Source organism: Saccopteryx leptura, chromosome 9 (genome assembly GCF_036850995.1).
Source record: "Saccopteryx leptura isolate mSacLep1 chromosome 9, mSacLep1_pri_phased_curated, whole genome shotgun sequence".
Classification (NCBI taxonomy): domain Eukaryota; kingdom Metazoa; phylum Chordata; class Mammalia; order Chiroptera; family Emballonuridae; genus Saccopteryx; species Saccopteryx leptura.
The window spans coordinates 53,873,492-53,901,291 of NC_089511.1; the positions used below are offsets into that span (position 1 = coordinate 53,873,492).

A 27,800-nucleotide genomic window follows, 5' to 3' on the forward strand; every position below is an offset into this window, starting at 1 on the left:
CATCGGCCTGGCGTGCTAGGCCGATTCCGGCCAGGGCACACAGGAGAAGCGCCCATCTGCTTCTCCACCCCTCCCCCTCTCCTTCCTCTCTGCCTCTCTTTTCCCCTCCCGCAGCCAAGGCTCCATTAGAGCAAAGATGGCCCGGGCGCTGGGGATGGCTCCATGGCCTCTGCCTCAGGCACTAGAGTGGCTCTGGTCACAACAGAGCGACGCCCCAGATGGGCAGAGCATCGCTCCCTGGTGGGCGAGCCAGGTGGATCCCGGTCGGGCGCATGCGGGAGTCTGTCTGACTACCTCCCCGTTTCCAGCTTCAGAAAAATCCAAAAAAAAATAATAATAATAAATAAATAAATATTACAGATCAGTATTTCTTATAAATATAGGAGAAGATTCAAAACACCTGGAATAAGATTTCAGAACCCAAGAGAAATAAGTAATGCTTCTGTATGAGAGTCAGTGTGAGATAGGGGCCTGGTGAGGTTGGGAAACCCAGAGACTTATTTAGCTCATTTGCATGACCTGTTGTGAGGCATTATATTGTAGGGTTATGCTACTGTCAGCATGAAAAGGAGACATTAGTCTTCAGTGGAATGTCAGAGTTCAGTGTATGGTGGTAGTGCTGAAGCTTGAACTTGTAAAGGAGGGTGCATGGCCCTGTACACTATGTCAAAAACCAAATAGGATGAGGATTGCATCTGTGTTGGGAGGAGACAAACAGTTGCTGGGTATGTGGTGTCAGAATGTGAATGGGGTCAGGAGGGCATCAGCATGGGTCAGGAACAGAAAACTGGTTGTATTTAACAAGTAAATACAGTGAAGGCAATAACAGCCAGGTTTCCCATTGTCAGAGTTATTAGTATAAACAAACGTTTTATATATATTTTTGGATAATATATAAATATTTAGGCCCTGGGTGGTTACTCAGTGGATAGAGCATTGGCCCAGCATGTGGATGTCCCGGGTTTGATCCCTGGTCAGAGCACACATGAGAAGCAACCGTCTCCTTCTCTTCCTCTCCCTCTCCCCCTTCTCTCTCTCTTCATGTATCACATCCAATGGCTCAGTTGGTTTGAGCATAAGCCTGGGCACTGAAGATAGCTTGGTTGGTCCAAGTATTGGTCTCAGGTGCAAAGGATAGCTCAGTTGATTTAAGCATTGACCTCAGACAGGGGTAGCCAGGTGGATCCTGATTGGGGCACATGCTGAAGTCTGTCTCACTATCTCCTATCCTCTCACTATATATATATATATATGTGTGTGTGTGTGTGTGTGTGTGTGTATTTATATATATATATATATATAAATATGTATATCACATAAAACATAATATGTATACATGTAAGTATAGATATATGCATGTGTATCTACATGTGTATATACAGAGTGGAGCAACAGTGGGTTACAGTTGTTTATATGGAAAAAATACAATAATTAATAAATATTAATAAAAGGATAAACTCATTGTTTCAATTCACAACTGTCAGCCTATTTTTTCCCACCTCTGTATAAATGCATATGTAATATATTTTAGTACATGCTTACATGCACACATCTGTATACATGCATATGTATGCATATGTATATGTATATATGTATAGGGTATCTCTGTCCATTGAGATGGCCTGGAAGCAGAGATAACAAATAGCAATGAGCATTTGTGCACCTAAATCTTACATTCTAAATACCATACCCCACTTAAAGAAAACAGAACATTTTAGATCAATGGTTAAATCCAGGATTAAGATAAGAAAGTTATACAATTAATCTGGAATGTCATGTTGTGCTAGAAAATAGTTCAAATAATAATGTAGACACCTTAAAAGGACACAGAGCCTGCTTGAATGAGCTCATCAAAACTAATTCTGGGACACCTAAAATAATAAATAATGATATTGAATGTAAACTGTAATTAAAAATAAAATTTAGGCCCTGGCCAGTTGCTAAGTGGTTGAGCATCAGTCCAGCATGTGGATATCCTGAGTTCGATTCCTGGTCAAGGCACACAGGAGAAGCACCCATATGCTTCTCCACCTCCCCCTGTCTCAATTCTCTCCCCCCTTCTCACTTTTTTTTCTCTCTCTCGCCTCCTCCTGCAGCCATGGCTCCACTGGAGCAAGTTGGCCTGGGAGCTGAGTATGGCTCCAAGGCTTCTGCCTCAGGCACTAAGAAGAACTCAGTTGTTGAGCAAAAGCAATGTCCCCAGATGGGCAGAGCGTTGCCCCCTAGTGGGCTGGTTAGGTGGATCCCTGTTGGGTGCAGATGGGAGTCTGTCTCTGCCTCCCCTCCTCTCACTGAATAAATATAAATAAATAAATAAAATTTAAAAGGACTAATTCTGGGACAATTTGAGCATCAACATAAATAATGATGATAGATTATAATCCACTGAATAAAATAAATATCAAAAATGTTCATATTGACCTAAATAAATACATGGGGCAAAGAGAAAGCTTTCATTTATAGAAGAATTCCAACTAATAAATGCATGTGAAAGAAATGATGAGAGTAGAAAGTCATCATTTGGCAATAAGCATATTAATAATTCAGCCTAAAAGCATCAACTAATGTTAAAATTAATGGATGGAAATGAATGAGAGAAGAACATTTACAGAATCTCAAGGTAAGCCATCAATGTACTTTAAGGCTGATGTAACTTTGGTCAAATTTTCAACAGTAACATTCCCTGTAATGGTATACATAATCTCTCTAAACTCTCATAAGATGCAGGGAGATGATTATAGCATCATTTCACTGATATTCTTACCAAAATATTTATAAGTTAAATATAGTTGTGAAGAAGCCTTAATGAACCTGAATTGAGAAAAACTGTAAAAAATAAGTGACCTGCAATCCTCAAAAGCTTCAAGGAAAGATTGTTTTAAATTAAGAAAACTTAAGAGGCATGACAACTATAGGTCACACACAATTCATCATTTTTCTATTAGGGTAACTGGCAATAATTGAATGGTGTCAGAGGGTTAGAATGTAGTAATGTATCAAAGTTGCTTCCTGATTTTAATGATTATTATTGTGTTTATTTATAGAAGAATATGCTTTATATAGATATTAGAAATTGAAGTGTTTTGTAGCAGTGGGTCATTATGCTGGTAACTTACTCTCAAATGTTTTTGTAATATTCTTATATTTTTCCTGTAAGTCTTATATTATTTAAAAAAAATTAACAGAACAAATCTATGCATATTGATGACAATGGAAAAACACTTATATGTGTATTGTGTGTGTATTTGATGCGTGAATATGTAAACATACAGACACATATTTCCTATATAATTATAATATGACTTTAATAAAAAAAATATCCAAAATGCCCATATCAGTTGACATGAGTTATACAGTAAGAAAGTACTGGGGAAGTTAACTGAGGAAAAAGAGACAGTGAATGTGAAGTAAAACAAAATGGAAAATAAGAAAGCTATGTAATAAGAAAACAATGCAATGTGTATTATATGATTGCATTCTAAAAATACACATTAATAATAAGAGTAAAACTAAACAAGAGAAAAACATTTCCAGCTTGGTATTTTTGGCATTAATCATTGACTTCTCCATGTCTCACAAAAATGACTTCTGACTTAAAGTTACCCAGCACAAGCTGGTTAAATGAGGAGAATTGTCTTGGTAATCACATTTTGCTGTACTTTTCAACTATGTTTATCAAAATCAAATGAACTACTTTTATTTTGGGGTAGTGTAAGGGAACAACTATGGTATAAAGCTAAGTTAACTTTTATTAGATAATTCTGCCTCTATCTCTGAAACATGTTTTCTCAATCTGATACTTTAAAAACTTTTTTTTTTCTTTTGTGTGAATGAGGCAAGTATGAGTGGAGAAGATGATGAAATAAAGACTTTAAAAAAATTTTTTTTAAACTGTTATGGGATTTTGTGAACCTATGTAAATAATTAGTATTCAAAACTAGAACAAGAGACATGGAATTCTTCAGTTTTCTTATGTAATGATTCCAATGTAATGCAATATTCTTTGTGTATTTTTAAATCTAAAATTAATTGTTTTCTTAACTCCAAATCAACCAATTCTTAGTAGTTAAGTGTAGAATCACCATAGTATCTTCTCAACAGTTGGGTTCCTGTTGTTTACCCTAAAAAAATGACACCAATTACCAGTTTGTTGAGTATATATACTTCAGTAACTCTGTTGTTGTTTCATTCTTCTTATCAAAATGTCAGGGAAATAGTGAAATTTGCATAGATAAGCTTTAAACAACAATGGTTGGCAGTATGTGAAACAAACAGTTTCAAGGCATGCAATAAACTCTTGAGGCTTATTGTCAAATTATTATGGGTAATACTGATTACAACAATTATATATAAAAATTAATTGCCCAAACATATATTTCACATTCAAACTTATCTTTTAAATTAATATTTTTAATGTAACTTTTGGGAAGAGAAGAATAGTTTCATTCTGGTCAATTAAAAAATAAACAAGAAATCAATAAAAACTTTTTATCATGCAAGTTTGAAATTGTAAACTTTTCTTTGTGTCATACATTGTCTTCTGGCATGAAGTAAATAAAAAATTTCATTTTCAAATATAGTTACGAACTATTGTTTCAATGCATTTTATAAGGAGTTTCATGAAAATAGATCTCCACCATTTCCACAAAATCTGATTAAAAGAAACCAAGGTATATCAGTTAACTAAAGAAAAGACATGATAGAAATAAGAAAAGTAAAGATTGGAAACAGCACTAAATGGGAAATGATGATTATTTTGAAGTGTTTCTTGCTCTAATCTCCAAAATATGATTTTATTTCTCATACAGTCCCCCAGAGGTTCTCTATAAAATTCCATTAAGGATCTTGGAGGTATGTATTACATTTCAACCATTGAGTAAATATATTTTTAGAAAATTCTCCATCCATCCATTCCTTTTTAACCTCATTTTAAGGCTACATGACTCTAAGTCCTCATTTCATATTTAATTAAAAACAAGATTTAAAAAATAATAATCTCTAGTCTGACCAGGCAGTGGCGCAGTGGATAGAGCATTGGACTGGGATGTGGAGGACCCAGGTTCAAGACCCCAAGGTCGCCAGCTTAAGCGCAGGCTCATCTGGTTTGAGCATAAACTCACCAGCTTGGACCCAAGGTCGCTGGCTCAAGCAAGGGGTTACTTGGTCTGCTGTAGCCTCACGATCAAGGCATATATGAGAAAGCAATCAATGAACAACTAAAGTGCCACAATGAAAAACTGATGATTAATGCTTCTCATCTCTCTCCATTCCTGTCTGTCTGTCCCTATCTATCCCTCTCTCCGACTCTGTCTCTGTCTCTGCAAAAAAAATAAATAAATAATAATAATAATAATCTCTATGTCCTAATGACACAGAGACTCTAACACAGTAAAGTTTACACAAAGCTAATCAAGAGAAAGAGGGGGGAAATTTCAGAGACTGATGACACTGTTTGAAACTTTAGTTCTAGCCTTTTCTAAGATCAGATCCAACTTTCAATAGATCTTTTTGATTACATGGTATATTCCAGGCATTGTTCTTGTTCCTGAAAATACAATAGTGGATAAAATAAAGTGTTTGTCATTGTGGACCTAATAGAACATTTGATAAAGTTACAAGTTAGATAACACAAAGTAAATAAAAAGAGTGCACATAGTGTAAAAACAAATAAGGTAAAGTGGATATGTAGTGTAAGATACTATATTGTTATACAGGGGTCCCCAAACTACGGCCCGTGGGCCACATGCAGCCCCCGAGGCCATTTATCTGGCCCCCGCCACACTTCTAGAAGGGACACCTCTTTCATTGGTGGTCAGTGAGAGGAGCATCCTGTGCTCCTGGAGTACTGTATGTGGTGGCGCCGCAAAGTGCGGCGTCGCTCATATACAGTACTACTTCCGGTGACGCGGGACACACACATCATGGCTCCAGAAGCATGTCGTATCACTTGTTATGACTAGCAGTGACAAATATGGAACCGGACATTGACCATCTCATTAGCCAAAAGCAGGCCCATAGTTTCCATTGAAATACTGGTCAGTTTGTTGATTTAAATTTACTTGTTCTTTATTTTAAATATTGTATTTGTTCCCGTTTTGTTTTGTTTTTTACTTTAAAATAAGATACGTGCAGTGTGCATTGGGATTTGTTCATAGTTTTTTTTATAGTCCGGCCCTCCAACGGTCTGAGGGACAGTGAACTGGCCCCCTGTGTAAAAAGTTTGGGGACCCCTGTGGTTATATATGGTGAAGAGGTGAGACTATTTTGCTAAGGGGAAAAACAAGGACAAACCTATAAGAAGGGAAGATGTTGGTCAAATGAATGTCTGGGAAAGAAGCATTTCATGCAATGGACACAGCAAGTGAAAGGGTCCCAGAGCAAGCAGTAGTTACTCAGTGTGCTACTTTAATAGTGTCAGTGTCCCATGAGGCTGGAATAGAAACACTGAGAGGAGAAGAAGCAGGACATGAGGTCAAGTAGGTATCAGACATTTGCTTTTATTCTGGGTGTTTTGGGAAAACCATTAAAAAGATTTTTTTTTTTTGTATTTTTCTAAAGTTGGAAACGGGGAGGCAGTCAGACAGACTCCCATATGAGCCCGACCGGGATCCACCAGGCATGCCCACCAGGAGGCGATGCTCTGCCCATCTGGGGCATTGCTCTGTTGCAACCAGAGAGGAAGGAGAGGGGGAGGGGTGGAGAAGCAGATGGGCGCTTCTCCTGTGTGCCCTGGCTGGGAATCGAACCCAGGATTCCTGCACGCCAGGCCGATGCTCTACCACTGAACCAACCAGCCAGGGCCTGGGAAGATTTTAAACATGTGTCTGTTACAAGACTAATAGGTCATGGAAGGGTGAGATTAAAATCCAGTAATATAGGCACAAATTGGTGGTGGCTAGAATCAGGATAAAAACAGTGTAACTGGTGAGAAATCATGAAATTCTTTGTATACTTTGGAGCGAACACTTTTGTTGACTGATTGGAAATGAGAGGGCGCACTGAAGAAAGAAAAACGTCAGAGATGAGTTGAAGAGTTTTGGTCTGAGACTTTGGAAAAATGAGGTCATAATTTACTATGTGAAAATGATAAAGAACTAGTTGTCTTCTAGAAAGTGGGACACATTACAGTAGTTTTGAGATGCTATGACGATATTATGATTTTTCCCCCAACACTTCCTACAAGGACAAAGAAGTTACTCCCCTCTATGTTAGGTATATTGAATGCTGAAAGGTATCAACTGTCAATCTTATTCAGAGGATACCTACCTACCTTGACAAATTCAAACTACAGTGTGTCCATAAAGTCATGGTGCACTTTTAATCGGTCACAGGAAAGCAACAAAAAACTATAGAAATGTGAAATCTGCACCAAATAAAAGAAAAGCTCTCCCAGTTTCATACCTATTCAGTGCAGTTCGATGTGGGCTCATGCACAGATTTTTTAGGGCTCCATAGGTAGCTATCCCATATAGCCTCTACAGACTTGTCACTGACTGATGGCCTACCAGAATGGGGTTTCTCTACCAAACTGCTGGTTTCCTTCAACTGCTTATCCCACTGAGTAATGTTATTCCTATGTGATGGCACTTTGTTATAAATGCGCCGATATTTGATATTCACGTTGCACTTTGGTCATGGATTCGAATTTAATGAGCCACAGAACACACTGAACTTTCCTCTGTACCGTCCACATCTCGACTGGCATGGCTGTGGGCTGCTCTGCTGTATACATGGTGTTACGTCATCATCTGTGCATGCGCACATGCTGCCACATCATCCTACAGAAACTGGGAGGGTTTTCCTTTTATTTGGTGCAGATTTCACATTTCTAAAGTCTTTTGTTGCTTTCCTGTGACTGGTCAAAAGTGCACCATGACTTTACGGACACACTGTACTTTCTGAGGCAACCTGACTCTGACTAATTAATACAGGGACATAAAGGAATTCCTACGAACTTTCCAACTCTAAAGGGCTATCTCAGCCCCAGAGGGTTAAATGAAGCCTGTATTGTGATTGAAGCTCAATTTCTTCCTAAACCTAATCCTTCCTTTCTCTCCTTTCCATAGAGGTTGATTTCCAAACCACTCTTGAGTAAACATTCTACAACTGAATTTTTATCTCAAAATCTGCTTCTTTTGAAACTTAGAAGACAGATGATTACTTAATATAACAAATAAAAAATTAATATTATTACACTTGGACATGGGTCTAGAGTTTTAAGGCAATGAGCTGAACTGGAGATATAAATTAAAAATTGTGTGCATATAACAATTTGAACCCATTAAACCAAATGAAATAATCTTAGGCATGAATGTAAACAGGAAAAGATGAGAAAATTAAGCATCAGGATATTTCAACTTTTAGAGCTAGAATAGCCAGAGAGGATGGAGAAAAATACCAGGATACTATGGTCTTCTGGAAGTCAACAAAATAAAGTTTTAAATAAGAAAGGAATTATCAATTCTAGCACATCCTATTGTTGGACAGAGTAAGAAGAGGAAGTAATTTGACAATGGAATCAGCACTGGGATCACAAAAAGACCCATATCAATGGGCCGATGTGATTGAAATCCTGCTTATAATAAGGTGGACAGAGAAGCAGAAATCATGAAAACTTTCTTCAGGATAATTATTTGAGTAGTTTCCACATTGAAGGGAAGTACAGAAATGGGTGAGTAGCTAGAGTGGTTTATGATATCAAAGGTATTTTTTTGTTGTTCCTTCTTTGTATGTTAATTTGGAGATATCACAGAAGTTTTTCATGATGATGATGGAAATGATCACGTAAAGCAAAAAAAGCTTATGATGCAGGAAAGAAAAATTATTCTGGAGCAATGTGCTTTAATGGGCCAGAGTGGGCAAGGCTAGGATGGTGCAGAGGACCCACACTTAGAAGATGCTCTGTTTTCATTTTGCTCTGGGCCTTGTAAACTATGTAGCAATGTTGATTGTTATTCAAAGTGTGGTCCATACAGCAGTGTCATCCTGCACAGTGGCTATTATCAATCATAACAATATAAGAAATTTAGACTAAATGTGTCTCTAGAGTAAAATTCAGAGTAGTTCAGAAAAATTTTAGGTAATTTGGCAGAGTGGCTTTATATCTGTTGAATCTAATAGTAAAGAATGGGATTGTATTCTTTGTGTTTTGTGTTTCATTTTTTTAGTAATGCATTTAAATGCATCCATCATTATAGGGGCTTACGAAGCATTGATATATTCTAGTATGAAAATGAAGGAAATGGTTTAGATAGGAACAAGGAGTGTGAGCTTTTAATCACAGAATTAAAAACAAAACATATGAATATAGGTGCACAGAGGATGGTGGATGAGTTGATGAAATGCTATGTGTGTCTTCCTCCAAGTGTTTGATGACAGTATGGTGCAGGAGAGGTGCCACAGTGAAGCTCTTCTCCTTGCCCGTAAATCTCTGCTTCTAGACTGAGTATGAACCGCAAATCATTACCTGTGTCTACCTGTTCAATCTGCCACAGTACCTCTATTTTATGTTCCATAGTATTAAAAGAGGCTATTTCATTGTATAAATTTAATTTTAGGTTCTTAATTATTTTCAAAAAAACTTGAAAATATGTTGGGGTTTTTTGTTGTTTTTTTTTGTTTGTTTGTTTTTTGTATTTTTCTGAAGCTAGAAACGGGGAGAGACAGTCAGACAGACTTCCGCATGAGCCCGACCGGGATCCACCCGGCACACCCACCAGGGGGCGACACTCTGCCCACCAGGGGGCGATGCTCTGCCCCTCTGGGGCATCGCTCTGTTGCGACCAGAGCCACTCTAGTGCCTGAGGCAGAGGCCAAGGAGCCATCCCCAGCACCCAGGCAAACTTTGCTCTAATGGAGCCTCGGCTGCGGCTGTGGGAGGGGAAGAGAAAGACAGAGAGGAAGGAGAGGGGGAGGGGTGGAGAACCAGATGGGCGCTTCTCCTGTGTGCCCTGGCCGGGAATCGAACCCAGGACTTCTGCACGCCAGGCCGACGCTCTACCACTGAGCCAACTGGCCAGGGCCTTGAAAATATGTTTTTATTTCTGGCACTATTTCAAGTTTCTAAGCTACCAGTCTTGAGTGAGAACTAAGATATTCTTTACCCATTTCCTATTTGCCCTACTTCTTGTTCAAGTATAAATCAAAGTAGTGAAGTCTAACTCTATTAAAATATGCATTTGAGTTACAGCTTACAGCCGTTCTGGTGCAAAATTTTACATAATTTTTATCATGTTTATTCCTTTCTTAAGGAAGGAAAGAGCAGGCAAAAGATGATTTAGGAAATAACTGTTTTAAACATATCAGACCCAGGGTTCTCCTTTCCCTAACGTCCTTGACACTTCTCTGACTTAAACTTATGAGTATATTGTAGTCTATGAGAGATTTATATGGGGCTACATTATTTTGGGGGGAAGAGGAACATATACATTTGATTAGAAAACACATAAAATACATGTTTTATTCACTTTGGACAGTTTTATATTCTTACAGATTAAAAAAAAATTATCCCTAGATAATGTGCATTCCTTAGCACCAAAGCACCAAAAATTTTTTTGGAAATTTACACATAACAGAACATTGGCATTAGAAAAAAATCACACTATAAATTTGATTTAATTTTTGTAATAAGCATTTTTCTCTCTCAAATTATCTATCTATCTATCTATCTATCTATCATCTATCTCTCATATAAAATACAAATTATATTGATACTTTGATCCCAGGTAAGCGGGATCAGTGTTCAATGCATTTCAACTTTCTCACGGTGATATCATTCTTTTGATATAATGCTAATGTTGAAAAAACCACCTGAAGTCTGCTGCAACAAAAGATGAGAGAATGTACTTTCTACTTCGTGAACTGAAAATGAAGAGGAAAATAAATGACTTTCATTTCCCCACTTATCAAAATCACAATAACCTACTAAGTAGAGTAAATCACATATTCTGAAATTAAAGGGAAAACTGTCATCTTTTTGTACAGTCTGTACTGTTAATCTATTCAGTAACACATTAAAGAACCAGATGCTCAAAGAAAAGCTCTTTTAGTGGTGGAAGTATAAATCTTCAAGTAACACATCCAAAGAGGTTCCCGTAATATAAATGACACTGCAAATTTAGTGGCATGAGGCCTAGCTGTACCTCCACTGACTGGGAACCTCTCATGAATCATAAAATCCTATTATCATCTTCAGGGAAAAATATATCTTATTTTACAAGAAATATCCATAAAAGAAGAAAGAAAGAAAGAAAGAAAGAAAGAAAGAAAGAAAGAAAGAAAGAAAGAAAGAAAGAAAGAAAGAAAGAAAGAGAAAGAAAGAAAAGAATTCCTAAAACTTTTAGAACATTTGAAAGATGTCAGAGAAACAAATTAGCACCCAAGACAAGACCTGGTAATGTAGAGGGGCAGGGTTTTAAAGGACAGCTTGTAGTTCATTCAAAATGATCTGCAAATGAATCAATTCTGTAATGAAATCAAGGTAGCAGGAAACTTTTTTAGGACTAAAAATAGTAATTTTTTTGAAGCATACAATTTAAACTCTATAGCCTTTGAAACCTTTTAAAAATGAGAAGAATGGATGGATAAAGATGAATGGAAAATGCGTGTTATAAGCTGACCAAAGCAGTCTTATACTTATATTCAAGGCAGCTTCACTAGTAATATTAATGATTTATTTCTCAGGTAACCAGAGGTGGCAACATCCAACTTTTTGGTCTGTTTCTCAGCATTTTCATTTTTTTCCTGCTATTTGGGTTTGATCTTCTTTACCTTCTTTTGCTGTTTTCCACAAGTAGAAGCCAGAAAATGAAAGGAGGCTCAAACTGCCAGAATTAGTCATCGTTTGATAGTGAAACTAGAAGTTTAAAGCAGTGGCTACCTTAAGTTTTCACAGTATTAATGGATATTTTCTGTATAATAATTTTCTTCACTCTTGTAAAGAATTAAGAAGCAACTATAAGCCTGACCAGGCAATGGTGCTGTGGATAGAAAGTTGGACTGGGACGCAGAGGACCCAGGTTCGAATCCCTGATGTTGCCAGCTTGAGCGAGGGCTCATCTGGTTTGAGCAAGGCTCACCAGTTTGAGCCCAAGATCACTGGCTTGAGCAAGGGGTCACTTGGTTTGTTGTAGCCCACTGGTCACAGCACATATGAGAAAGCAATCAATGAACAACTAAGGTGACGCAAAAAGGAATTGATGTTTCTCATCCCTCTCTCTTCCTGTCTATCTGCCCCTATCCTATCCCTCTCTCTGTCACACACACACACACACACACACACACACACACACACACACACACACCAAAGAAGAAGAAGAAGAAGAAGAAGAAGAAGAAGAAGAAGAAGAAGAAGAAGAAGAAGAAGAAGAAGAAGAAGAAGAAGAAGAAGGGGAAGAAACAACCACAAGAAAATAAAATCAAGGCAGATCAAGCAGATCTTGGTATGAAAAGGATGATTAGCTTTGTGGGAAGGTCTACTCTGCAATCGAAGGAATTGTTCGCAAGCTGGAACAAAACTGATGGGTAGTAAGCAAATTCAGTCTCTGAGAGAGGCAAATAGAATAATGGTTTGCACATAGTCTGTGGTCACACAGCTTGATTTAGAATCCCCACTGTGCAACAGGGCTCTCTTTGACATTAGAAAAGTTACTTCACTGCTTTGTTGAGAGTACAAAGAGGAGGAAGTTCTCATCTGCTAAGTGTACTCTTTGGCTTATAGAAGCATTCAATTAAAAAGAGATGTTGAAGCTCTTATTATTAATATTTATCCCTAAACTATGTAGTTCTTGGGCTTCCAAAGTGTTATTTTATTCTCTATATTTCAAGGGATCACTTCTTTGTAAGGGAAGAGTAATAAAAATGAAAAAGTGGGTGAATAAATTCTTTAATAAGTAGACATTTTTCCACATTTTTTGACTTTCTACTTTCCTACCCATTATTCCGAGTGCTCAGTACTTCCTCTCACTATGAATTAACAGAGAAACAAGAATGGTAACATTCCTGCTGGAGACTAGGAATAAAACAAGAGTAAGCACCTTCTTTTTCGTCTCAGCCACTGAGCTATGCAGTTTATATGCTATACTGTTTACTTTCTGCTTTCCTGCCCCGAAATACAAATTCCCTGCTGAATCACCAAGCTTTTAAAATTCTGCTTTCTGTTTATAAGGATAACTTTATTATTTTAACAAATATTAATTGACAAATATATTGACTCAAATATTAATAATATACATACATGATTTATTGATAACTACTGTTGCTTTTATTTCTGGCTAGCTAATGTAACATTATATTTTAGCAGTTTAAATAAATGATCCCTTAATCCAATTTAAAATAATAAACTAATGTTAGGTTTTAGGATTATGAAGATATGTTTTATATCTTTTCTCTTTTAGAGATAACTTTATTTATTTATTTTGTATTTTTCCGAAGTGAGAAGTAGGGGGGTCGCAGACAGACTCCGGAATGTACCTCACCAGGATCCACCCAGCATGCCCACTAGGGGGCGATGCTTGGCCCTTCTGGAGCATTTCTCTGCTTCAATTGGAGCCATTCTAGCATCTAAGGTGGAGGCCATGGAGCCGTCCTCAGCGCCCAAGCCAACTTTGCTTCAATGGAGCCTTGGCTGCGGGAGGGGAAGAGAGAGATACAGAGAAAAGAAGAGGAAAAAGGGTGGAAAGGCAGATGGGCACTCCGCCTGTGTGCCCTGGCTGGGAATTGAACCCGGGACTTCCACACGCCAGACCGACGCTCTCTACTGCTGAGCCAACTGGCCAGGGCCCATAGAGATAAGTTCATACTTTATTTAAACACAATGAATGATATTTTTGTGGGGTTGGTTCTTTTTTTTCTGCTTGCTTTTGAATGACATTCATGTTATGCTGCAGAAGTCAGCAAAATTTTTCTATATAAAATTAGTAAAAGTTTAGGCTACTTATGGTATATAAATATTATTCTTTATTTCTTTTTTGTTATTTTATTTTTATCTGTTCATATTTCATTAATAAACCTTTAAATATTTAAAAATTATTCTTAGTTTACCAGCCATACGAACAGACCACTTTGCCCATGGGTTATAGTTTGCTAACCTGTGTTTATTCTGTTATTAGAAGTCCTTGAAAGAGTCATTTGATGGAAGCTTTTTCACTGGTTTAAGTTCAATCTCAGCTGATCATGAGCATAAGTGGATGGCTGCTGGTTTACAAAAAATGCTTTGATGGTGTCCTCCAATTCTATCTAATAGAGACTACCATTGCAATGGGCACCTTTCTTTTGCTTTTACAAGAAGCACAAAGGGTGGATAGAAATGCCATTTTCTCAGCTTTTGCACTAGAGAAATTTGAAATATGAAAAAAGCCAACTCCTTTCATTTTTATCTCTCAAATAGAATTATTCCTCTATAATATGATTCCTAAGTCTCTCTGGGGTTTACTGAAATAAACTCTGAGTCATCTCACAAGTAGAATTATGTCTTACCTTATAAGAAGTTAAATTATATACAGGTGTATTCTAAAAGAATATTTAAATATAAAACATTTAAAACTCCTTAGCCGGATGCTAACAAATTAGATATTTTTTTTGTTTTTTGTTTAAATCTGAAAAATCCTCATATATCTAAATAAAAATTTAATTAAATGACTTGTCTTAATATTTGGTTTTCCATATTTTATCATATCTATGATATAACTAGCTATTTACCCCATCTTAATAAACTACAGTGTTTTTATTTATTTTCTATTAAAATTCTCCAAATTTCCTTGTTACTTATTTTCTTATAAGTTTATTTTTATCTGATTTTGCTTCCAATGTGTTTTAATAGTAAGTGAACAACAAAAGCAAACTCCCTTTAGTTACCTGGAGAAAAGAGACAAAATAGATACTAGAACAGAGGCACAGGAAAATATCTGGTAATGCCAAACAAATTTTTAGCAGCCTCAAATAATAAGTAGGATATAATGGAATGAGCCTTATTTTGGAAATGGTGATAATTAAACTAACTTGATCTTAGTCCTCATTTATTTTCTATGGGGTTCACTTCCACATCTGGTTAATGAGGTTGCTGTGTTTAATTACTTTTACATCCTTTCCAATACAAATATTCTATAGAATCATAACTTTTTCATCATCAAGGTTTGAATGAAAGGGTATCAGTATTCAAATGGTATTTGAGCAAGATGTAGCTATGCCTTATGTTACATCATTTGATGCTAAACATTAATACTGGGATTTTTCTCAATCATACCATTTAAAGCTTTCTTAACCTTCAAGGTCAGCTTCCTGAATTCTCAAGGCAGCAAGTCCTATCTTTCCCATGTAACACCAGAGGAGGATAAATTCTCTGTTCTCTGAACACTAAAGGGTAAAGTAATATGTCATGTCATGGCCCTTATAATTTTTATAGCAAGTGACAGTTACCAACACCATATGTAGTCCAACCTGAAGCTGTCAACTGGGTTGAAGACACAGCCTTCTGTGGCCAAATGTGTTTTAGTCAGGAATATATAAATAGTGAAAATCAAGCTACCATCTTGCAAGTAATCCATATACTCATTAATCTGAAGTTGCAAAGGAAACTATCAGCTAAATCTCCCCTCTTCATCTAAACAAATGAACTGAGACACAGCAATGACAAGATTTGCCCATGGCCATAGAATGAAGTTGTCTGCCTCAGAATTAGAATGTCTACCATCAGCCTGTGTAGCTAAAGTTATCTTCTCCATAGAACAAACACTTCAGCAAAAATAAATCCTGTTAGAGTAAAGGAAACCAAGACAGAAAATAATAGTCAGCTGCAGACTCTTTGAATACAAAGTACAAAATATTCAAGTGCATGTTTCCACTCCATTCATTCTCTCTTGTAATGATTGCAGTTAATCCTTGCCAGCTCACATTAGTTTTTCAATGTGGCAGTCAATAGAATAGATTAGCTTTGGAAACCCTCCATCCATATTACCCCTGCTTTCCTTTCCAGATGGAATTTTCACTCATTAGAGTATAAGTAGACGTGTGAATTACCCCACCCATGCACAAATATAAGCCCATCAGTTTTCAAGGTTGTTGTTATAAGACAGTATATATGTATATACTGGGAAGCATACCTGTAGATTTACTAGAACAGCACCAACCCTCAAAGCTTCACTGACTTCACGGTTATACATCAGCTGTGGAAAACGGGGAGGGCTTTGATTATTTGGAGGAAGCACTTCAATGTATACTGTGCAGATGGAGTGCCTGCAGAGAAAGAGAAGCCAACAAGATGGGTAAAAATCTATACCACATTGAATGACAAACTACATTTGGTATTCTGTTGTTTGGTGTACAGGATAGAAATTTTTGAATAATAAGTCAGAATAAAAGAACAGGAAAATAAAATCTATCACCTAAATATAAAGGTTTTTTTGTTTATTTTGGGTTTGTTTGTTTGTTTGTTTTGGTGACAGAGACAGAGAGAGACAGATAGGGACAGACAGACAGGAAGGGAGAGAGATGAGAAGCATCAGTCTTCTTTGTGGCAATTAGTTGTTCATTGATTGCTTTCTTATATGTGCCTTGACGTGGGAGTTACAGCAGAGCAAACGACCCCGTGCGCAAGCCAGCGATCTTGGGTCAAGCCAGGAACCTTTAGCTTCAAGCCAGTGACCTTTGGCTCAAGCCAGTGACCATGGGGTCATACCTATGATTCCACACTCAAGTCAGCGACCCCTTGCTCAAGCTGGTGAGTCTCTGCTCAAGCCAGATGAGCCTGCGCTCAAGCCAGCAACCTTGGGGTTTCGAACCTGGATCCTCTGCATCCCAGTCCATGCTCTATCCACTGCATCACCACCTTGTCAGGCTAAATATAAAGTTTTTAACACAATTATTTTAAAAGAAAAGGAGATGCCTCAGGGACTGATTTTTCCTACTTATATTAATAATATGAATTAAAAAGAAATACTTGTCCAAGTGAAGATAATAAATTGTCTTGACATCTGACTTTATTTTGTAATGTCTTTTTAATAGCAAAAAACATCTTGTAAATATCTGGTGATACAAACTCTCCTTGAGATTCTCTTTCTATTAAACAAGCAGAGGAAGTATTGATTAAAATAACACACAAAACAAAATCTGAGCTGTGTTTTATTAGTTCTGTTGCTGACATCAGTGGCTTAATGTAAATGCATGTAATGAGTCAGGGTCATACAGTATTTGTGTAGAATAGTTACAAGCAAAAATAATGTGTTTTTAAATCTTCTTCAAAATGTATAGTATAAAGAACTAGAAATTATATTTAATTAAAACCTTCCACTGATAAATGTTTTGAAGGATAAGAAGATAATCTATTATTACAAGAACGAACAATTTAAATTGACACAATCAACTCTTTTGACAACACTGAAATTTCTTTACACAGCAAAAGCTAAAAATGCAAGCAAGATGTTTGAAATGTGTATAGACAAAACACTGGCTAAAATACATTACTGAGGGCTGACAATTTCCAAGTTCATCTTCTTTCTTGAAGAACACTATCACTGTGTTGTATGCTTTAACCTTATTTTAACAGAATCATGACTTTTTATTATACTTTTTATTTGTGGACCTAGAATTTTCTTAAAGTAGCTCTAAGTTTTTTTTATTAAATGTTTCAATTGAAAGACATTTTCACCAAAACCATTCTTTCTGAGATTATTATAATGAAATAGTCTACTGCTTTAAAAGCTTTTAAGATAAATGTAGCTCATAGCCACTAGATATATATATTTTTTTAGCTTATCACCTTATAATGTGCCTAAATTGTTTCTAAACATCTTCAGTGGACTAGATACCCTATCTGAAGCACTTCTGAAAAGCTGTAGTTACTTTTAAAAAAATCTCATGTTTGTTGAAATATTAATAAAAAGTAATCACATTTTAAATTAAAATTTTTTAGATTTTTTATAATTAATTAAAATATCTAATAACCCTTGCCTCTAATCACTTTATTATTAAATAGTGTCAATAAATTAATCAAACTCTAATTTCTTGTCTTTTCAAAATTTTTAACAACCAAGCCTTTAAAACAAGAATAATAATATCTAGGATTGTCATAAGGATTAAATAAGATTACATATTTATACTTGTGTGTGCACTTGTGCTTAAGCATGTGTGTGTTTATATATCTATATATACATACATATAACACATTTATCACTTATTGATAATTTTTCAAAAATGTATTTCAAACTCTATTCTATGGAATAGGGTAAATAAGCTTGCACTTACCTTAGTCATCACAATCCTTAGAATATATATTTTTTAGAATAACTTTTTGGAATTTTATTCTTTTTTTTTTTTAAGAGAGGAGAGGGGGGAGGAGCAGGAAGCATCAACTCCCATATCTGCCTTGACCAGGCAATCTCAGCATTTAGGTTGATGCTTTACCCACTTCACCACCACAGGTCAGGCATAGTATTTTAAACATTTTAATAGCCTCCCTTTCTTTTTTCTAAGCTAAATACCTAAAGGCATGGCATCCCTTCACCCTTCCATAGAGTACAGTGTGACAGGTGTAAGGGTCTGACCGCACTGAATGAGAATCTTTTGGTTTGAGACATAAGAAGAATCTGCATTTTTCATAGATACATAAAGCTCTACTTACACATACTCAATTTTAAAAGCAACTGTCCCAGACGTTCTTGGCAAATAAAACATACAGACTCAACTGCTTTTAAAGTTAGTAGCACAAGGGATTTTTCTAGAAACTGACCTAGCATTCTCGTTAGTAACCCTGTAGGCGAGAGACTTCCCTCATTTGCTATTTCTTTTTTAACTTGGAACACACCTGTACTACAAATTGAAATTTTGAGATCCTTTCTGCTTTTTATGTTCTTTAAATCTTCAGCATACTGGTCTGGAATACTTTACAAACATATTTACCAGAGTATGAGTCTCTTTCGACTTATAAAAGTATCTTTTACACTAAACTTAACTATACTTTGTGTATTTTCTTATTCCCTCTTTGGCTGTTTTCCCACCAAAGGGATAAACTGTTTGCATCTACAACACTACAATAAGGACCTCTAACTCAGATAAGGTAGGTGTATTTGACACAGAGAAGAAACAAAATTATGCAAAATAAGAAGGACCCTAGACCCCAAAGCAGAAGTCAGAGAACCACTATGGTCCAATATGACCATCTCCTTTATCTGCCTCTAGTCCTCTGCTTCCATTCTTGTTTTCCACAATAAATACTAGAAGTACTGCTTATGCTTTTATCCCCCTGGACTGGGATCTTGATCTTGAAGTTACTTGAAAAAGATCATATTTCAAGTTCTTACATTTTTCAAGGTCTTACATTTCTCATTTTCAAAATCCTGGTACGGTGTTTTAAAATAAGCACCAAGCCTTTTTAAGGGTTATTGCTTTTCAAAATGCTACCTTTTTTTTATTCCTTACGTCAGCATTATGTCAGAGTTAGCTTCTCTAAAATTAAATTCCAATAGAATTAACAATAAAATAATATAAAAAATGCTATAATTGCCTGACTTGTGGTGGCACAGTGGATAAATTGTTGACTTCTAATGCTGAGATTGCTGGTTCGAAACTCCAGACTTGCCTGGGTCAAGGCACAAGCAAGAAGCAACTACAAGCTGATGCTACCGGCTCCCCCCCTTCCCTGCCTTTCTCTCTCTCTCTCTCTCTCTCTCTCTCTCTCTTTCTCTCTCTCTCTCTCTCTCTCTCTCTCTCTCTCTCTCTCTATATATATATATATATATATATATATATACTCTCTAAAATAAATAAATAACATCTTTTTAAAAGATAGCATAATATACAGTAGTAGCTCGGCCCTGGCCGGTTGGCTCAGCGGTAGAGCGTCGGCCTGGCGTACGGGGGACCCGGGTTTGATTCCCGGCCAGGGCACATAGGAGAAGCACCCATTTGCTTCTCCACCCCCCCTCCTTCCTCTCTGTCTCTCTCTTCCCCTCCCGCAGCCAAGGCTCCATTGGAGCAAGGATGGCCCAGGCGCTGGGGATGGCTCCTTGGCCTCTGCCCCAGGCGCTAGAGTGGCTCTGGTCGCGGCAGAGCAACGTCCCGGAGGGGCAGAGCATCACCCCCTGGTGGGCAGAGCGTCGCCCCCTGGTGGGCGTGCTGGGTGGATCCCGGTCGGGCGCATGCGGGGGTCTGTCTGACTGTCTCTCCCCATTTCCAGCTTCAGAAAAATACAAAAAAAAAAAACAAAAAACAAACAAACAAACAAAAAAAACAAATATACAGTAGTAACTCAACAGCATCAGTGAAGTAATAAGATAGGACAGTTACTAGATAAATAATATTTAGGTAAACATTTTATATGTACATTTTATATACATAAAACTTAGCTAGTGTTAAGTACATAAAACTGAGCATCTATATAATATAAATTTTACTTTTGTAATACAGCTAATATAATGTAAGTAAATACATATTTCTAAAAATGAAAATTGTAAAGCTTTTCTTTCTCTCGTTTAGTAACGAAGGTCAAAGTAGAACAAGAGGGGTGATGCATTTTCTTAGATAATCGCACAGTTTTTGAAAGACCCTAGAAACCCATTAATTTAACTCTCTCGTTTTATAGAAGATGATAAGGAAATCAGAAATATTAAGTGACTGAATCAAGGTTATAAAGTTAATTAGTGACAGGAGATAATCTAAAAGGCAAGGCTTCTGAATTCAAAATGCGCCTGTCCTTTCTCTCCACATCCCACAAGAATAAATTTGAGAAGTTGGAGAATTATCCAATGTGTGTGGTTCTCTGTGATTATGAAACATCCTCAGTTTATAATGACGAATGTTATCTTGCAGAAATTCATAAATTAATTCAAGTCTTGGGTTCAGGCTAAATTATTTATATCATGAATGAAACTTCTTATATAGAACTTCTTTTTCTCAGACCAAATAAAATAAGAATAAAGAATCAGTTAGAAAGATAGACTTCTAATGCTAAAACTCTGCAAATGGTAAAATTTTAAATGATAAAAAGTCACTTTTATATGACAGTAATAGTAGTAATGAGATGCCTTTAGAGTTTTATACAGTCTACATTCTACATTGCAATTTTCTACTGTATGTGTCAATATATCCTACAAGAGGCTCGGTTGTGCTCTATATTTCTATCTTGTTTCTTTTCTTATTTGTTTAAAACAAAGAAATTACTTTTTATTTTACTTTGTCTACCAGAAATAATTAGTAAAAAAAAAAAGCTGTGTTTTCATTTCAATATTCACAGTTCCTATTTTAATATTTTGGAAGTATAATTATATAGTGGAATCTATAGGTAGAAAATATTTCAGATTTAAAATAGACAAAGTCAAAGAAACTTCTCAGGGGAAATTATAAGGACAGAGTTTTAAGATGCAAAATGTACTTATGTGTACAAACTGTAGGTCATTACAGACATGAAAAACACATGCGAAAATTTACAAAGCAATTAACAAGAAAACAATAAGATTAGTATGACTAAAATAAGCATACAAATAGAGCAAAGATAGGTGGTCAAGAAACAGATCAGTTAGAAACTCATGTACTACACTTATTTACAGTTCATCTTGACAACATTGGAGACTGGTTGATAGATTTTAAGCAGGTTAATGAAATGTTCAAATATGTCAAGTAATATATAATTCCCACAACATACCATATCTCTCTTTGCTTTATTTTCCCTTTACTTGGATAGATCATTATCATCCCTATCCAGGATATCCTGCAGTTGTACTTATCTACCATTGCACTTCCAGTTTACCAGTGCCTCCATATGAATGTTATAAGGGCAGAGATCTCACCCTGTCTCATACTTCTTCCCTAAGAGGCTAGGTATTATGGAAACTCAGTAAATTTTTGCTAAAACGAATATCACCTTCATTGTTATTAATGTTAAATATACTATATGTTATTTTAAAGAATATATGCACAATGGAAAATATTAGTTTGCAAATGGATGATTTAATCTTGAGTTAATTAGAAATACCTTTAGATTCCATGAAAAAAATGGGACTCAAAAAAGTATGCAATACCATGCATCCATATTTTATAATAATTTTATTATATAATATTTGGGAGGGCAGAGACTGTTTTTATTTTCTATATCTTCATAAATACTTCATAGTAGTACTTTATTCACATTAAGGTTAAATACATATTTATATTATTTAATCCAAGTACATAAGGACACCTCTCTATATATATATATCAATAAATACTATACCTTGGCCCTGGCCGGTTGGCTCAGTGGTAGAGCGTCGGCCTGGTGTGCAGGAGTCCTGGGTTTGATTCCCGGCCAGGGCACACAGGAGAAGCACCCATCTGCTTCTCCACCCCTCCCCCTCTCCTTCCTCTCTGTCTCTCTCTTCCCCTCCCATAGCCAAGGCTCCATTGGAGCAAAGTTTGCCCGGGTGCTGAGGATGGCTTTGTGGCCTCTGCCTCAGGCACTAGAATGGCTCTGGATGCAACAGAGCGACGCCCCAGAGGGGTGTCTGACTGCCTCCGTGTTTCCAGCTTCAGAAAAATGGAAAAAAAAAATAAATACTATATCTTACTATGTATTTGTTAATGTCTTGGTTGTTATTTGTTCTTTTATGCTTATTAAAGAATTAAATAAAAAAATTATAGATTATTGTTTCTCTTACTCTCTTAATATTTAGCCAGTTTACTTAATCAGAATAAAAAATACAAAAAGTTAATTCATATCAACATTATTTTAAGAGTAAATGTAGTTTAAATTTATGAAGGTCACCAATCTGAAAAGAATAAGATAAATGAGTGTGATAGGTCTTTATATTATTATTTAATTAATTTACAAGTCACCGCTGTTGGCTGGGTCAATTTATAAATTATATCACAGTCTATACTTTTATGTTCATAATTTTCCAATAGTATCTTTGTTCCCTAGGAAATACTGAAAGTCAAGTCTCACTCTTCATTAACTCAATTGGAAGGATTAATTTTCCCCCAGAAAAATAGAAACTGCCACTATCTTATTGGGAACTTGACCTTATCCCAGCAGGTAGAATGCAGTTTTATTTTTGCAAGTCCCATTTGATGTTTGACCATACATTATAAAGTGACTTTTTTCTGCCCAAATTATTGTCTATAAAGAAAACGATGGGTATAGGTCAACTAAATGCCTGATGTCACCCAGAATATTGGTATGTTCAGATTCTGAAATTGGCACTTTGCCTCTTAAAGTGGAGTAAAATTATATGCAAGTAAAAACTTATTACATTTGACCTTGATCAACTTGTGTTTAAACTGTGAGTCCATTTATATGCATTTTTTTCAATTGACTACAGTTTCATTGACCCACACAGTTTATACCTGAGTTAGTCCAAGGTCAACTCCATGATAGAGAATCCACCTCTGAAGAAAGCAGACTATAGTTATATGCATATTTTTGACTGTGCTGGAGGTTAGTGCCTCAAACCCCACATTGTTCAAGAGTCAACTGTATTGTACTGATTATTGTAGGCAACAGCTTTTCTATGCAAATCACTGATATGACTTGCAAATAATAAGAGTGAATCATAAAATCTTATTCATTAAGTAATTAAGTGGTTAAAAGCAGATGAGTTATAATATATAAGCATATATAGATTAGACCAGATTTATTTAGCCTAGCACTATCTTCAACAACAAATATATTTCAAAGTAAATTAATGACTATTAAAGGGTTTTAATAAAAGTTCAACTAATAAAAACAACATATGCCTTTATTCTTATAATTAGCATTATTTATATTGTTATTTAGTAATTGTAGTATTTTATTTTTTCTCCAGAATAATTATTACACAAGGTTATGATTATGTAACAGAGAGGAGGAGAAGGTTTTAGAACCCAGCTGTCCTGAGTTCACATTATGATTCTAGTACTTGTACACTGGGTAGGGGGGATGGTAGGAAAAGGAGACATTTAACCAAGTCAATTATTCTCTTTCTACTCAAAGTTTTGGTCTACAAAATACAGATATAGTTATGCAAGAGTAATAATACTGTTCAGATTAGAAATTTTGTATATAAATTACTTTTTATGGTTTCTGGCCCCAGTGTGCAATAATTAAATAACATCAATCATGTTTAATTATTTTTCAGAATGAATGAAGCTATATTTAAAAGTCATTCAAACTTTGACTCTTATTTTAGATTCTGTAACTGCTCAGTACATAAGAGTATTTAATATGCTTCCTCACAGGAAATAGCCTTTAACTGTTTTCTCACCTTCAGTCATATACATCCACTTGCTATTTGTATATATGAACTGTAGCCAAGTTCAACCAAATGTGCTCAAAATAGAACTCACCTCCTCTACTCAAACTATGTTCACCATTTAATATCACCACCACCCAGGCTTCTGGAAAATAATCTAAGAGTTTTTTTTTATTTTCCTTTTTGTGACAAGTTTACTTCTTCATTCTTTCCAACATGTTCAGTTCAAGCCATCAGCAACAATATTTTTCCTGGACTCCTATAGTGGTGTTTGAACTAATTTCTCTGAATATAAATTTTTCCACCTGAAATCCATTTTCTGAAGGGACAACAGAGTGATTTTCTTGAAACTAAAATAATTTCATATGACATTATAATTAAAAGTTTTTCCAAGGATTCTTTCTATTGACTGGATAAGTCTAAGCTTCTTAAGAAATCAAATTAAGTTTTTCATGATTATAGCCTATAACTAACTCTTGTTCCTCCTTTAATCGCAGTTTATGCACTGGTAACACTGACTGACTTCCAACCTATTTCAGACCACTAATGCACATACTTTTTCCTCTGGTTAACCTCTACTCATTCTCCAAAACATCTTGTTTAGGAGGTCTTCTAAGTACTTCCTCATTATGACAACTATTCCAATCAATGCCCCAGAAAGTCAAGAATTGATCCCAATCTCAAATTTATCATGCTAAGCTAAATTTCATTATTTTATATTTCTATTTCTACACTTTACTGTGTTATTTGGACCTGCAAATGGTGTTTACTATGTTTATCTTTGTATTCTCAGAACATAGTAAGTGGTAGTTATATAATAAATAGTTTGTTAGACTGAATAGAAAATCTTACTCTCATACATTTTTTTTTGCGATACTGCTCACAAAAATTAGGGGATATTTCAAAATGAATATGAAGTGATAAATAAAAGCACTTGATTTTTTTTTATTAAACAAGAACATCAGAAAGCAAACTACAAGTCAAAGAAAGTTGTTCAATTATACAAATGAGATGCAAAATCAACTTTATTTCATTGGTGAAAATGTACTATACAAAAGGCTGAAAGTACTGGAGTATCTGCACATTCCTTGATTCCCTAATTTTTATGAGCAGTATATTTAGAAACAAAATTAGACAGAATTAGTGTCTACTGTGAGGACAAGAATAATAATTTTAAATTGTGTCCACATTTTGGAAATTCCAAAAGGATATTTGAGTTTTGTATTATATTACTTATTTAAATTCACTTATTTAAAAACAACAGCAAAAAAAACTATTTATTAAGAACCTAAGAAAACAAAACAAAATGAAAATATGTTTGTTATGAATCTAGAACATTCTAGGAATTGTTTTGGCCTATGGACACTTGAGACAAACACTTGAAGCAAAGCAGACAATGCACTTCATACTCTTGACGACAGTGCATATAGCATATTGCATGGTGATAAGTGCAGTAGATAAAAGTAATGCCAAGAAAGGGGTTTGAAAGACTGTTGCAATTTTTACTAGGTGTCAAAAAATCCTTCACAGAGAAAACGATAATTGGCTAAGAACTCAGAGGAAATGAATCCATGAAGAAATCTTAGGTAGCAGCTGGTGTCATCTGAGAGAAGGTGAAAGTCAGTTCAAAGGTTTGAAGGTAGAGGTAAGCCTTAAGGACAGAGTGGAGAGCAGTGAGATGACTTGAGTGGACTAAGAGAAGCAGAACATAACAAAAGACCAGGTAAGTAGAAAGAGGTGACAAGAGGGAATGTTTTGTGGGTAGTAGCAGATTGCAGATTGTGCTGGACCCACTGGTGTATTTTTAATGATTTTCCTTTTACTTCAAAGTGAAATGTAAAAGCACTGAAAATTTTGAGCAAAAATAAACAAACAAAATGAACAAAAAATCATCATATTGTTACCAGAATCTATGGGCCACTGAAGGGGGCTCAGGCAAAGTCTAATAAGACTTCTAATTAGAGCCCTGGCCGGTTGGCTCAGTGATAGAGCATCGGCCTGGCGTGCGGAAGTCCCGGGTTCGATTCCCGGCCAGGGCACACAGGAGAGGCGCCCATCTGCTTCTCCACCCCTCCCCCTCTCCTTCCTCTCTGTCTCTCTCTTCCCCTCCCGCAGCGAGGCTCCATTGGAGCAAAGATGGCCCGGGCTCTGGGGATGGCTCCTTGGCCTCTGCCCCAGGTGCTAGAGTGGCTCTGGTCGCGACAGAGCCACGCCCCTGAGGGGCAGAGCATCACCCCCTGGTGGGCAGAGCGTCGCCCCCTGGTGGGCGTGCCGGGTGGATCCCGGTCGGGCTCATGTGGGAGTCTGTCTATCCCAGTTTCCAGCTTCAGAAAAATTAAAACAAAACAAAACAAAATTTCTAATTAGACTCTGAATTAGAGAGAACAAAACTTAGATTGGGATACTGTTAATGAAAGTAGTGGGAATTGTTGCTTTCTGAGTATGTTTTAAGGTCGAGCTTAGAGTCCTTGCTCAAGATTATGTTTGGGGTTTAAAAGATGGGCACTGAGCATGATTTTAAGGGTAACCAGAGTGATTTCAAGTTTAAAGATGCTTTAAATCACACATTGGATATTGAAGTCACCATGATTTTTGACTAAAGTACTGTTGAAGTGAAGATCAGGCAGCAGGAACTAAATTCTTCCAGAGTGACTTGTAGGTTTGCAGATAACAGTGGGAGGTGAGGTTGGACAGAAAAGGAGATCACGGAGAGGGACCTGCCATCAGTAGATGACGGTACTGAGGAAGGGTAATGGATGGTATATTCTTAAGTATTAAGAAGGAGAATATCAGGAGAAGGAGAAAGAATAGTCTAGAAAAGTAAATGAGAAACTAGGGGTCCACTTGCCAAATCTCCATGATCAATTGATGAAGAATGTGGAGAAAAAAACATCCCCCACGTGGATGTGCAGCAAAGAAAACATGCCATTTTCTCTTCCTGGGAAAGAGCAGAAAGGAGAGAGAGAAAAGATACTCTCTCAATGGTCTTACTACAGTTCTCTTGCGAATTTGCCTTGACCTGGTGTAGTTTTGGGGAGTAGCTCCTGCAGCACTTTCTATTTCTTCTATAAGATTGTTCTCTTAATATTTCTCAGTTTTGGCTAGCAGTTTTGCTAATTTATATCTTCCTTAAAACTTCATTCATGTTTTCAAATTTTGCATTAATAAAACAAAGTTTTCTCTTATAATTTAATTTCTTCTGCTTCTGTATTATTTCCCTCTTAGAATTTATGTGAATTTGCACTTTTTCCTTTTTTTTATTAGATTAGCTGGTGATTTATTTATTTTATTATGTTTTCATTTTTGCTGTTGTCTCTTTATTTCAGAGAACCAAATTTGGATTCATTTATTATTTTTAGATTTCTTACAATTTATTCATATTATACCAGTTAATTATTTCTTGTGGGGTTTTTTGTTTGTATCTTTTATGAGATATGATAACAAGTATATATAAATCTTCATAAAATATCTCAAAAAGAAAAGCAGACACTACTTTAACTAAACAAAATAATAAACAAAATACAGGAGCTTATTTCAAAATTAAAATGTCATGGCCTAATGAAATTCATAACAAAAATGTAAAATAGAGTTATTTAGGTACAAATATTA

General features: G+C 36.0%; 1 protein-coding gene across 1 annotated transcript in view; it reads right to left on the reverse strand.

Moving 5' to 3' along the window:
- Positions 1-27,800, reverse strand: part of PCDH15 (protocadherin related 15) — a 1,001,489-nt gene that overhangs the window by 326,289 nt on the left and 647,400 nt on the right. The window contains exon 15 of the mRNA XM_066348814.1: positions 16,098-16,230. Within this exon, the coding sequence (XP_066204911.1) occupies positions 16,098-16,230 (133 nt within the window). The remainder of the gene's footprint in view (positions 1-16,097; positions 16,231-27,800) is intronic.